At 39.6% G+C, this 13,699-nt stretch overlaps 2 protein-coding genes across 8 annotated transcripts in view; one reads left to right on the top strand and one right to left on the bottom strand.

Annotated features, from left to right (window-relative positions):
* Positions 1–1,689: 1,689 nt before the first annotated feature.
* LOC138060832 (zinc finger protein 366-like) overlaps positions 1,690–13,699 on the top strand; it is a 31,906-nt gene continuing 19,896 nt past the window's right edge. Inside the window, exons 1-2 of one of the 6 annotated variants that reach the window (XM_068926285.1) lie at positions 1,704–1,864; positions 9,351–9,499. Coding sequence is in view for 1 of the 6 variants with exons in the window: in XM_068926283.1 (XP_068782384.1) it covers positions 1,813–1,864 (52 nt within the window). In the remaining 5 variants the exon portion in view is untranslated. Of the gene's footprint in view, positions 1,865–2,199; positions 2,334–7,453; positions 7,669–9,350; positions 9,500–13,699 lie in introns of those variants that run through there. The other 5 variants (XM_068926289.1, XM_068926287.1, XM_068926284.1 and 2 more) reach the window with 5 other exon arrangements.
* LOC138060828 (pentatricopeptide repeat-containing protein 2, mitochondrial-like) overlaps positions 7,795–13,699 on the bottom strand; it is a 76,944-nt gene continuing 71,039 nt past the window's right edge. Inside the window, exon 11 of one of the 2 annotated variants that reach the window (XM_068926299.1) lies at positions 7,795–7,953. In XM_068926299.1, the coding sequence (XP_068782400.1) occupies positions 7,879–7,953 (75 nt within the window). In that variant the 3' untranslated portion in view covers positions 7,795–7,878. The remainder of the gene's footprint in view (positions 7,954–13,699) is intronic. The other variant, XM_068926311.1, reaches the window with a different exon arrangement.

The following is a 13,699-nucleotide window of genomic DNA, read 5'->3' as shown; positions in this document are numbered from 1 at the left end:
ATGTAAATAAAAACAAACTGGAAAAATTAGAAGCTGCTATCATTTTTAAGAAACTGTGGTAATACTGGAAAACCTATTTCAAAACAAAGTCAAACTTTTCCTTCAGCTACTAGACTGACTCCAGAGCATGACACATTTCTTTGGTTGTTTTCCATTCCTCTTTACTTTCTCTGTGTTTCATACGCTCTGGAATCTATTTGATTGAGCTCTCCATTCCTGAGGAAGGATCAACAAGTTCTTCATTTATGGTATATTCCCTAAGTTCATTGCATTCTTTTGCTTTTTAAATCTACGCCACGTGTTAAGAGTTCACCCACTGCAAATAACATTGGTTATGTCTTATTTCCAGAAATCACTTGTAGCACCCACTCTGCTCTGTCAGCGACTGACGTCCATAACCAGAGCTTTCAAGGCTGAATATAAAATGAAAGCCTCTCCAGTCAAATCATTGCTAGACCTCTTCTGGAAATAGTACCAGGAACTGCACGAAGAATACTGATGTAGAGAGCTACTTTCTGTGTTGGTTTGCCAGCTTATCAATTCTCATTATTGTACAATAAAGGAAATAACAATCTGGTACTGTGGGACAGCATACCAACTTGTCCTCCCATTAACAATGGATTTGTAGCAATAAGTCAATTTACTTCAGCAGCATTCATCCAGCTATTAGTCCCACAGCAGAGTCTGGATTCCCAGTTTACAGGAGAGGTCATTTGAAATAGCTTTTTTTTTTTAACCATCTTTCACAGAGCTCAATATTGAATTGCTTATTGATGAGCTGCACTGTCTTAGTACTACATCACTAGGCTAAATGAAAACACAGCCCTCGTGACTGAGTGAAGGCCTTTACTGGAAAAATACTGGAACAAAAAGGGAAATCTGTAGGGGAAAAAAGTGACTATCTACTCACTATAAGTGGACTTCAAATGATAGAGTAAGCTGGGGGAAAATATACAAGCAAACAAAACTTAGTGGAGCACAATAGACTAAACTTATTCCAAGTACAACTCCAACCAGCTGGCCAGTGTCTGCTTGTCAAAATTTGTTTAATGGGGAAAGAAAGAAACGTTATAAAACGTGTTCTAGAATGTAGAGCACATATTTTTCATGTGGATGAATCAGGATGTCTTGTAGATAACAAGATAAATTACTTGTTATTGCAACTTCAGTATAAAGCTATTATCCTTACCATTTTTGCGAAGTCCCCCTTAACCCCTCCCTTTTTATTTGAAAGCGTTCTGTAAATACCCAATCTGCTATTTTCTTGCGATCACAACTAAGAGGGGTTTGAGGGATTTTTGGGCATATATACAGGATACATGTGTATACATGTATGGTTGCTCCTGGTCTAGAATAAAAGCCTGCAATATCTGTACAAGCTTTTGCTTAACTGTTCTGCATAAGATTTGGGTGTCTTATTCCTAGTCACTACCTCGGAAATTCATTTGTTTTAATGTAGTTGCCTATAGCAGGCTGTAAAGTAGCTTTTATGAAGCCAATAATGCAGATATAATACTTGAGGAATTCCTTTTGGTTTGGTTATATTTATTTTTCCAAACATTTTGTTTGAGAGAAAACGAGATTGTTATCTGCTGTTTCCTTATTTTTTTGCAGGAAAGCAAAGGGTTGTTGACTTCCTCTCCCCTCCCTTCCTTCCTTCTTTCTGAAGGTACTGTACTCATCTGAAAAAAAGAGAACGGAATGATTGTTCCTGTTCTCTTTCTTAAGTCATCTGAAACACTGTCCCTGCTAATTTTCTAAGTTTACTGCAATCTCTACGCAGGGGGAGAGAGAGAGAAAGAGATTACCAACATGAGAGCAGGTAGAGAGTTTAGGGCAAGATTCCTTCCAGCTTCAGCAACTGGTAAGTTAAGTAAAAATGCTTTTATGGTTAACTCTTTAGATTTGCAATATATATGCTTTTATATTCAGAAAAGGCATTTATCAGATACACATTTAAATGGTAAAAAGATAACCATATGCATTGACAAGTAGTATATTTATGGTATAGATATCTATGGTTGGGTTTTTGGATACTAGTAATAACAGTATGCAATTTAACCAGTGCAGACAAGACAAGAATGTTTTCCAGTGAGACTGATAAAATTCATAACGTAATATGCTGTGAATTTTGCGTATAGAATTTCACTTACCAGCATCTTCTTACAGGCTTCACTAACTTTACCCTGAATGTTTCAGCAAGCTTCACTGGGCCACTGCTGAAATAAAGAAAGAAGCTGTGTCATGCAAATTGATGTATTTCATATATCATCTGCCTATTGAACTTTGCACCAACCTACCAACCTGTGCTGCAGTGGGAGAAGAGTTACTAGGTGTTTTTTTTTTTCTTTAAATGGTATTGTGTTTATGATTGCACGTGTGTTTATCTCTACTCATCTGTGTATTTGACTAGCCTGGAAACAGTGACATTTAAGACATGCTAAGGTAGTTCCAGGTTCTCACTTGGAAAAAAAAAAAGACAAAAGTTCACACTGTATAGTATGCAACCAAAGTTGATTACCAGCATTAGTTAACAGAATGGACCAAAATGTTATTTACTGTCTGTACTGTTGCAGATACCCATTATATCTTCTAGGCATAAACATATCCTAACTATCAGAAAAGGCGCATACTATGGGTGGTTGAACACAAGAGTATATTTCACACACTTGACGAGAAACCTCCCCAACACTTTTATAAAAGCAGAATGCAGAGGGGTGGAAGAATTAGAACAGGTCATCATTTCTCTACAGGAGAAATGATCATCTTGATCATTTGAAGATCAGCTTGATTATCTCCTGGACTGATACTTGCTTCAAGCTGCAGCTCTGCAGAGTGCTGGCTGCCCTGCAAGAAGCCCAGAGCCCGGCCGGGCAGCTCCAAGCGGCGGTCAGGCGGCGCAGGGGCCGGCAGGCAGCCCCAGCTGCCCCCGGCCCGCTCCCACCAGGGCACCTGGGCTGGACCCCTGCCCCCCCAGCCCTCTGCCCTGACCCACTCGCTGAGCAAGCCATCTGCCCAGACTTTCCCCTGCTGACTGGTACCTTTCTAAAAGCTTTTCCGTAGGAAGGAGTGATCTACTCCAAACGCAGCCCAGTTTCTGGGTAAGTTGTAGATTCCCTTTGCTTTAAGAGCAGCAGATGGATTCTGTTAAAAGAGAGGAACCACTTTCTACAACTCTGTAGTTTAATGTTGCAACTCAGTCAAGTCTGGTACAAAGTATTAGGTCTACCTGAGGATATTTACCTACAAAAAGTTTTCTGCTAACAGCCAGAAAATGCCAGATGTTGCCATGAAAACCATTCGTCTGTATCTTTCACGCGGGTTTATGCTTTACTTAATGACTGATTCAAACTAAATTTGGACAGCTATTTGAAAGTTGTGTGTCACACCTCTAGAAACCCACTTTTTACTTCAAGTGAGAAACCAAGAAGTCTTTTAAAAATTTGAAAATATTTAAGCTCTGTCTTTGAAAGTCACTAAATGACTCCATTGTGGCATTTTGCTCAAACGGCAAAGCATTCATCAGGATTGTAGTTACCTACAAGTTTTGATCTGGTTAGTGCAGAAGTTCAGTTAACCATTTAGATAAGAGCCAGTTGCAGCACTTAGGTAGAGACTTATAGATACTAAAGATTTTAAGATACTAAACATCAATTCATTCTTTATTTAGACCATGTATATGATAGCTTCTTTCTCCAAGAGACTGTAAAAAGGAGGAGATAGTCTGAATATATAAATAACAATATATGTGCTCATATTCATGGTACGCAGAGAAAAGCAGTACATGCTTTTTCTAAACCCACTCCCTAACAATGCACATGCAGAAAACACATTTTTAAAACAGTGTTTAAGGGTTTGGTAGTAAAAGCAGACCTTGAATGTTGAACTTCATTCTTGGACTTGACCTTTCAGTTTCATTTTTCCTTCGAATAATTCTTTTTTTTGCACTCATTTGGAATTTATTTGTTTTCACATTGTATGTTTTATTACTAGGATAATGGTAACAGGGTTTAATAGAATGGTAATTTGTGGCACAACTAACATCTCACTAGGGAGGTCAGGAAGAGGAGATTTTTGGCTGATGTGTTACCCTTATCTCACATTGCTGAGATATTTACAAGCAGAAAAGGGTATATTCTGATGTCAGATTTGAGTACAGATTCACTACCAGCTTATGGCACAAATTGAACGTGAAATGAGTTTTCAGTTATTCACTTCAATGTTATTAAAAAAATAAAATTAATGGATGCCATAAACCAGGAACAGAGAGAGATGTCCTTGTCTATTTTGCTTAAAAACTTATTACTGCTATCTCTAAAAGCCATCTTTATATATATATAGCATACAGAAGTAATAGGTCAGGCTGTATACGCACTTCTGGTTGTTTAGTATTGGCTATCATTTTCCCAAAGGCTTATCTGAATCTATTATTTCCATTTGCTTTGTTCTGAATTATGACAAAACAAATTATAGACAGATTTTGCTTCTGTTCTGAAAAATAAAATCAAAACTATACCAGTTATGTTGAGGATGATATGGAGATCATTTGTAGCACATGGGAATCCAGAGTTAATGGATCTGATCCAAAAAGCACAGAAAGCAATAGAAATCTTTCGGTAAATGTCAGATGTCTTTCTATACTTAGGATCAGCTTCTTCAGTGGTGAAAACTGATTTACAGCTGTTGAGAATCTGAGTTTTGGATACTGATACTAGAGTGGAGTTACATTCCCACTAGCATTTCTAATACAGTTTTTCATCTATGGGAGAATTTAATCTTTGAATTTTAATGAGTCTCTTACTGTTGTTTGCTCATTCTTTCAAACAAACACGTTGATACAAGCCTTGCCTTAGGACTGCCTGGAATATAAAGCAGATACTGGGAGACAGAGAGGTACCATATACATTCAGCAGATGCACAGATCAGCATGTCTTTTAGATGCCATTTCTAGTGGTGCCAGATAGATACGCCAGTATTTAGAAACCAGTATTTGGAATGGGGGAAGCGTAGATGTCTGAATCATATTAACGCAAGACAAGCGTCATACAGAAGAGTACTGATTACCTTGGATAGAGCTTATATTGCTTTCAGTCTTTGATATTGCAAAGCCTCGATGATGTAGAAAGACTTCTATATGAACGGACTGTTCCACTCACCAGACATGTCAGCAGAATTTTATCCCAAGAATCAAAAGCAGTAAATATTGCATAATGTGATAGGGTTTGGGGGCTATGATGGTTCAAGGATATAAGTCAGGGAAGGGTTTGCAAGGAAAAATAGCCTTTTGTTAGTTGGTCAGAAACTACGCAGTTTCTGAGCACTAACGTATGTTCAACAGTAGCAATTGATTTAATGAAAAAAACTACTCCTTCCAACAGATGTTGCAAGTGCATGGTAGGCTGCTACAGATAGTAGTAATATTATTCATTTATTTGCTGGACTAACAATTTTATACCCCAACCAAATATTTAAAATTAGCCAAAAGTCAAAACCAGATGAACATTTTCTTCTCAATGCAGCAGTTATTATTATTATGTGTTCTTATTTCCCATCCCGGAAGACCACTGAAAAGGAAAGAATATCAGCTCGGAGAAGAAAGAATTATATTGGGAAAAATAATGTAAAGCCTTTAAAAAGAAAAAAGCAAGGCAAAAAAAAAGTTAGTCTGAAAAAAAGATGACTCAGAGTTACGCTTTTTCTTGTTGAAAAGCTGATATTCTGAAACTAAAAATACAGCTCTCCGCTGCTGTGAAAGTTGCGGTGGAAATTTAGGGATGATATTCAGCTTCTCATCCAACCAAGAGGTCGAAGTTAATATTCAGCAGTTATTTAAAACACATATTGAACTCCATGCAGGACGACTGATTTTGCTTTATATCTATTCGGCAAGGATCAATCTTTCTTGTTGGGCTTATAAAATACTAACGATCCAAGGAGAAATATTACTTAATCTTTGTTTTAGCTCCAACTAAATTTAATACCTTTGTGACTTGGTTTTATAAACAAATGGGTTTTATACTAGTGTTAGCCTGATCTCGATAAGAAAAATAAAGCATGTTCCTTCTAAGCCAACACTACTTAGTGTATTAGAAAGATTTCCAATGACAATGGAAACAATTATGCTAGGTAATCATATAGTAAAAGAAGATATTTTCATGCTCTGAAGGTTACTGACAGAAATTATGTGAATACTTGCCTAAATGGCAATTTGCACTTTTTTACTGTCCCTCCTTATTTCCTGCTTCACAAGCTAGAAAGACACATTGTTAATTATCTGAATTGAGGAGGAATTCTTACTTTTTCTCCCCTTCCTCTCCAACTATGAAAACTAAGACACCAACACATTCTTCTTACACTTTGTGGATATGCATGAATTTATGTGTATGAATTTTGGTTTGGTCTAAAGAAACCACAAAACCTTAGGTAGGATAAAAAGTATGTTTCCTGAAAACCTATATTCCACTTGTCAATATTCATAAAAATTAAAATCGAAAATATCCAGCTTTCCAGTTGCTTATAGTTATTAGAAACATACGAATTTGGGAAAAACACTGAGAAATGCAAATAAATGTTCATTGAATCTGAGGGTTCATAACATTCAATCAGAAAAATCTACACGGTAAGCCGAGCATCATACATTGATAACATCACTTTTCTCTAACTAACTAGAGTTAGTAGTCCTTCCTGATAGCAAGCAGGCATTAATTATACAGTTCTCCGTTCAGGGGCCTGATGAAGAATATAAACCCCCTAATTTCTCTGCATAGAAAGAGTTTGACAGCATGGTGTTCCCAGTGTGGAGGAACCAAGAGAAGCAGGGGTAGCAGCTCTAGGATGGGAGCAAACTGCTTTGTCCCTTTTTTGAACAGTTTAGTCTTCCCTTGCTGGAGACTGGGTTCTCCCAAAAGCAGCAAGTGGGTCAGCTGGAGTGATAAGATGACTCCAGCCTTCCTCTTCACTAGTTGGTTACTATTCCCCAGCTGTGCAAAAGTCACTTATGCTTTAGCCTTCTGTGGTCAGAGCTGCAATGTAATTATTGGACTCCTTTGCAGAAATGAAAGAAAGACCTACTATTTTTTGGAGGGCTCATTGCTGGGCCTGTTACTACACTGGAAATAAGTGGTTAAAATCCAAAGGTTTTCTAGGGTCTTTCTAAATTGGAAGAGGCTATGCTCCTGCATCCAATATGCTAGGTTTAAACCAAACTTAAACATACCTGGTCTAAAGATACCAGAGATAAATATATTATGGAATACAGTCACTATACCAGGTTTAGTCATCCTTCTGAGGTGCTTTCTAAGGCAAGTATCCCCTTGGTGTTTTGGTCTCAGATGAAAATTATTAGGAAGTATTATCTGAAAGGATGTGTCTTTCACAAAACACTTCCAGATAGCAGGATATTTTTCTACCTGTCTCCTTTTTCTTATAAGTATTTAGAATAAAAGCATAATGAAAATAGTAACAGGAGGTGAAAAGGAAAGTGATGACCTCTTTTTAGAGCATCCCTTAGCTTCTAAAGAACTGTTTGAACCATCTAGTGGGCCTCAGCTCACACTGAGCTGGTTCCCCGTGCAGATTTCTGAAGCCATGAAGAGTCTCCTGTATTCAGCCTAAGTTTACTGTCCTGTCAGAGGAATCACAGAAAACTACAAAGAACTGCCTGAGCAAGTAAGTTGTCAACAGTGTGCTCTTAGGTTTACCAGAAACTAAAAACATTCATCTATAAAGGTGCAGAAAGATAACATTCTTCTGCAGCACCACAGCAGGGAATCACAACAGCATGAGTATTATCAGACAGTTTTTCTGCAAAACACTCACCTCAGAATATGAAATCACCACGGTTCCCAGAACCAGTATATGCCTGGAGGTAGCATTAAATCAAGATGCTATGGACACAGTCCCACACATCAGAGAAATGGTGCTGACAGCTCCCTCCTCCATACCTCTCTTCCTCTGCCAAAAAAATCAAAATATTAATTAAAGCCTTTAGACCCCAAATACAGTAATTTCTTCTTTCCTGTGCCACGTGAGGGGAAACCATGTTAAGCTTAAATCACAGGTAAAGAAATGCAATTGAATAGAAATCACAGGAGTCTATAGGCAAAGACTCAGGACTCGGGATTCCCTCTGCTGACCCCGTGCCCCGACCATAGCGCAGCGTTCCCTGCCGTTCCTCTCCAAAACCAAACAATTTCTATCAAATCTTCCAGGCTTTTGTACATGGGACTTGGCATTTTTCTGGGTAAAATCTCTGAATGGAATGAGTTTTTTGTTATTTATTTGGGTGGAGATTTTTGATAGGAAAGGGACATACAAAGTGTCTTTTACACAACTGTTTTATATTGCTGGTTGGGCATTCTTAAACATGCGGTAGAATCAGTGATTTGATTTTTTTTTGTTTCGTTTTTCTTAGAACTAAAACGGTAATTGAGTTAGTGTCCAAAATAGGCCTCTGGCATCACTAACAGTGAAAGGTTGTTTTTGCAGAGGGTTGAGAAATGTTCAGAATTCCAGATTTCAAAAAATGTTGAGTTTCTTCCTTCTATTTTTTCCTCAAAAAATAATTTCTTATTTGTTGTAGCTCTAGTCCCTATTCCCGTGTCTGCTGATGACGCTTGGCTAAGTCTGAGCTGCCATTCCCATTCCGTAGGCTGGTTTATTGAATTCAGTGAAACTGGCATTTTAAATTTGTTTCAGTTTAAAATAATTAACCTCAAGAATTTCTCCCTGTTAGTTAATTTACATAGAGGTTTGTTTTCCAAGTGCTTAAAAGCTCGGAAGCCATATAAAATTTTTGTGCATTTCAGATTTCTTTTATTTGTAGCGACTAACTAGCACTTATTTTTAGGACCTTCTGCAAGTTAGCAAAATAATTAAGTGCTATATGCAGGATGCATTTTGGGGGTCAGAGAGGGAAAGTATTTGTTTCTCTTACTATTCAGTCAATGACAGGATTCAAGTTTGGCATCACAGGGGAAGGGCAAAGCCAGAGCGGAAGTTATCTTAAATTACTTCCTTGCAGGCATTTCATACGATCAGTCAAAAATACCATTTCAAGCTGGAACTAAATAATTAAGTACATTGCTCTTTAACAAAATAAAATAAATTGCTTAAAAAATGAACCCCTTCACTGGAATGCTATTGAGAGATAAATATGAAGGTGATCTTTTTCTCAATAATAAATAAATATTTTAGTTCAGCCCAGTCTGAATGCTTTAACACAGATTTTATGCTCTGGCAGTCTGGAAAGCAGAGCTCCCTAACCATAATGCAGACATAGCAAAAGCAGTTTCCTCCCAGGGCTCAATAACTTTGCCTGAAGAGCTTCTCTCACTGTGCTTGAATCTTAGGTTTTCTCCTGCTGTTTGAGTGCCAGTGGGAATAAACCCAGCAGTGCCCTAGGAACAGCACTGCCATCGCTAGCTCCTCTGCTGTGGGCTGTTGAACTTTTTGTCCAGAGGGAAATGGCTTAGTCACTACTGAGCCAGCTTAACTGCAAGTGAGTAATAGAGGTTAACAGCGATTAATTTGTCTTTGCAGCTAAGCAGCTTTTCTAGCAAGAAGTCTCAGACCTCAGCCTTGTATTCCTAACTGACGTTATACAGAACCAAGTTTACTTATATTTCCTAAACATTGCTAGGAAAGCATCATCTGGTAACAACTTCTAAGGAACTGGGACAGCAAGATAGATGTTGGCAGACCCTTTTTTTCCTAATTCTGCCAATTTCTGGATGAAATCCTCTTCTTTCAGTTCTTGTGGTATAGAACACATCTTACCGCAACACACGACACCTACCATTTCAGCAACCTTCAATTTCACTATGAGTTTTGAACTGTGTGAACCAAAGAATTCAAAGTAAACTAAAAACAAAAAGCAAAATCTTGGTCCTGCTGAAAACTAGCAATACTCCCCATGTCAAAATAAAACTAGAGTTTCATTAAATATCTAATCTCTCTTTGGAGACCTTCTATGAAAACTCTCCCATGGAATCGTCCTCTCCTCTGCCCTTCTCCAAGCATATGCACATATTTTACTTGACACTTTCTTTTTTGAGGTATGTGTTGCTTTATATATACTTTGTTCAGGGGGTGCAATTGCTTTCTCATACGTTAATTGCTAACGATCTGGGAGCATGCTAGTGGGCTGGCTTGAAGAACCAAGGTGCCCCTCAGCTACCCTTTAAGATAACAAAGAGCTGGGAGGAGACCAGACCATCCCTCTGGCCTCCAAAGAGGGGCTACAGTAGGAAGGAAAACTCAATCTATTTCCTTTTTAAAGGTCATGAATGCCAGTGAAAGGTTTACTTTCAAAACAACACCCCAGGCAGGGCAGTATGAGGGTTATGGAAGGGTATCCTTGTTTGTTCTAATTCTGGAGGTTCTGCAAAGCTCCGTTATTTGTTTAAAAATAATACTACCACATGTCTCAAAAATCCTCTCACCTCACTTCACTGTATGCTGTTTAATGGTTGCGCTTTGGAGGTGGAAAGACTCTGCCCAAAGTGTTCTTTCAAAGACTCTGCACTATGTAAGTATTGTTATTTTACTACCAGATCCCTCCTTACATCTATATCATTGATTTTTTTCTTCTGTTCACCCTCTGTCTTGTAATATCTGGAAGGAGAGAAAAACAAATTCCTAAAACTGCATTAGTCTAATCTGATAATTTTCCAGAGGAAAAAATATTTAATACATGGGATTCCTGTGGTGCCAAATATACACTATTTTAAATTGCAGTGGCAGATATGGAAGTAGACAGGAAACAGGGATGGAGTGATAGGACTTCTATAAACAGTGATTAAAGGGACTCTGCATACTTTATAAAGGCAGGGGCAGATTCATGGTTCCAGGCTCTGACAGGAGAGCTCTTTATCCACTTAAGAAAAGGAAGAAATGTATCTTATTGACATCACTTTATAATCCCAGATCCTGTTCTCAGCTACACCCCAGCTTCCCCGTAATGATTCCAGTAGAGCAAGGTGGATGATACCAGGAACAGAACAAGGACAGTTACTTAGGATGAACTGCTGCCATTGTTTAACTGAGCCACTAAATCAGATGGCAGGACTCATCGTTATTTCTAATCAGGGCAGGATGAGGTTGCATTTCCACCTGATCTGCTGGTACCAGTTCAGCTTGCACGTTTGAAGTTCTGATACTGTATGTGCTCTGGATGTCACCAACCCAGCTGATCTGGTCTTGTCAGCCCTGAAGTCTGGGCAGGGTCTGGAAACTCAGTATAGCTATGCCAAAACGCTCCTGGGGACCCAGTCCTGCAAGCATATATATATGAAGCTGAATGGCATCCAATGCAGTGCAAAACATAACAGCCACAAAGTAAGAGACTTTAATTCATTTCCCCCTTCTCCTGAGGGATTCAAACCCATATCTCTAGTGGCTTAAGAGCATGCCCTCACTAGAGCCCAAGGCAGTGGATAACCCTGCTCTCCTTCAGCTAAAGCCGGGCCATCATGCAGCCAAGAACACAAGTGCCAAGGAGCCTAAAGGAAAGCAAGCAAACCAAAGTTAGATGGAGTAGTTAGAGGCTGTAGATTCAGCTCACTCTAGACAAAGGTCTGGTCCCTCCTCCAGATGTTGCTTCTGTAGGTTTATTGAAAAGTCTCAAGTTAAAGGTGCTTCACCCTCCTGAGTGATTGTATTTATTTCTAGGTTACAGAGTCAGGCTCCTCTCAGTTTACTCTCCCTGGTAACCCTTTCTCAGTAGTGTTGAAGCTTCAGAAGGGACTCAGCATCTAGTACGGGCGAGTGCAATCTGCTAAGGGACTTTGTTAGGACTGGAACATCCTCAGCCGAAACTCAGACCTATACGCACAGCCAGGACGACACTTTTCAGAATTCAATCTATGTTTTCTTTTCAAAATGAACAAAACTAGTCCAGGATACCTAAGACAATTTCTTATTGATGTAAATACGAAAGCGCCTTCCAAAAGGGCTGAATACCTCCAATTTTTTAGCCTGCTTAAGACAACAGTCCACTACCCACAGGAGATAATCAGACTTCAAACCCCCAAAGCTTTTATTTAGAGTATGAATGTAGTTAGTTTTCTTGTTTGGTTAAAAAAAAAAGGCAGTTACTGTACATTAAAAAACCAACCATAAAGACTGAGCAGTTCAAGGTTCTCAGCAAAGACAATCCTGTTTTACAGTGGCAAAAGATCAGTTTCTAAAGAAGGCAGAAGGGGAGGCAGGGCAGAGTCAGCCCTGCGGGGAGTGGGAGAGAGATGGAAAGCAGGGCAGTGAGGAAGTAGTGAGATTTCAGGGGGCTGTGCATGAGTGAAACGGCTTAGAGTAAACACAAGTTTCAGGGGACTTTAAGGAGAGGAAACAGAAGGGTTTCAGGGTGAGGTAGATTGGGAAGCATGTAGATGGGCGTCTCTCCTCCCTCTGCTCCTCCACAGTACAGCTTTCACTGCCCTGGCTCCTCTCCTAATCTCTGGAGGTACAAGACCTGTCCATCACAGCATTCAAAGATACCTCGCTTCCCCAGGACACAGCTGCCTATCTGCACACACCTCTCCTTGGATTTTTATATAACCTACCTTTTATACAAGTCTATCCTTCATGGAAGAAAAAAAAATCAGAAGACTACATCTTTGGCTCAGGAAACCTCTGAGCCACAGACAACGGGAGGTCTGAGGACCAGTGTGGAAAGTTAACCTCTTGCCTGGTTCTTGTATTCTGCTCAAGGCCTCCACTCGTAGCCTGTCAGAGACACTGTCTTGGGTAAGATAAATGACAAGCCTGAGCTGATAAGGCTGGTTTTACATCCTTCTGCACCTTATCGGCAGCACCTGTTCAGGCTGCACCCAACAGATTGCTGGGGAGAAAGAGAGAGGCAAGAGGCTGGACCGGAGCCTACGATGCTGTGGGAAGAGATGGGGTAGGCCAGCAGTGTGGACCCAGAGGCAGAGACCTGCCAGCAAATGGTTCTCCTCTTCCTCCCCAGCCTGAAGTAGCCTTGAATTCCCTGTTGGTAGTGGAGAACCCGGGAGGCGGAGGTGTTCAGCGAAAGACACATAATCCTTGTCCTCTTTGAAACCGCAAGGCCAGATTGCGTGCTGTACTTTGCAGGCTCCCTCCATACGGAGTTGTGATTTGGGGTGAGTCTGCATAAAGAGCTAACATTTCAGAGCCTCTGGCACCTAGACTTCCTAGGGGTTTCAAAGAGGACTCCTACAGTGACACATCAATATCCGGGTTAACTGTTGTGTTGCTGATCATTTTAGTGGATAGAATAGGGAAGCAGAGAGGGAGTGAACCACAGATAGAACAGAGAAGTGAAGAGGGAAGGAAACATAAGACAAGAACTAAGAAACTCACGAAGAGGAAGAAAAAAAAGAGAGAGAAAGGAGCAGAAGGAGAAATAAAGAGCCAAAAAGCAGCAAGCCTAAACTGCATTCCAATATATATTGAAATCACTAGAAATGGTTCATGAGGGCAAAATAGTATTAAGGGCAATACTAATAAGGACTTACTGCAGATGTTCGCTGTGATCTCCACCCAACCATCTTGTTAAGAAACATAAAAACAAGTGATAAAAGAGGGACAGCGAACTGTTTTGCTAAACTGAGGACAGAGCATTCGTACTGGAGGGAAGAAAACATTCTACAGCTACTCGACTGCACTGCCAGGCAATTGTCTTTAAACCTATTCAATGTCACACTGCAAAAGTAAATTA

The sequence above is a fragment of the Struthio camelus genome, chromosome W (genome assembly GCF_040807025.1).
Source record: "Struthio camelus isolate bStrCam1 chromosome W, bStrCam1.hap1, whole genome shotgun sequence".
NCBI lineage: Eukaryota > Metazoa > Chordata > Aves > Struthioniformes > Struthionidae > Struthio > Struthio camelus.
This window is presented reverse-complemented; position numbering and strand designations above follow the sequence as displayed.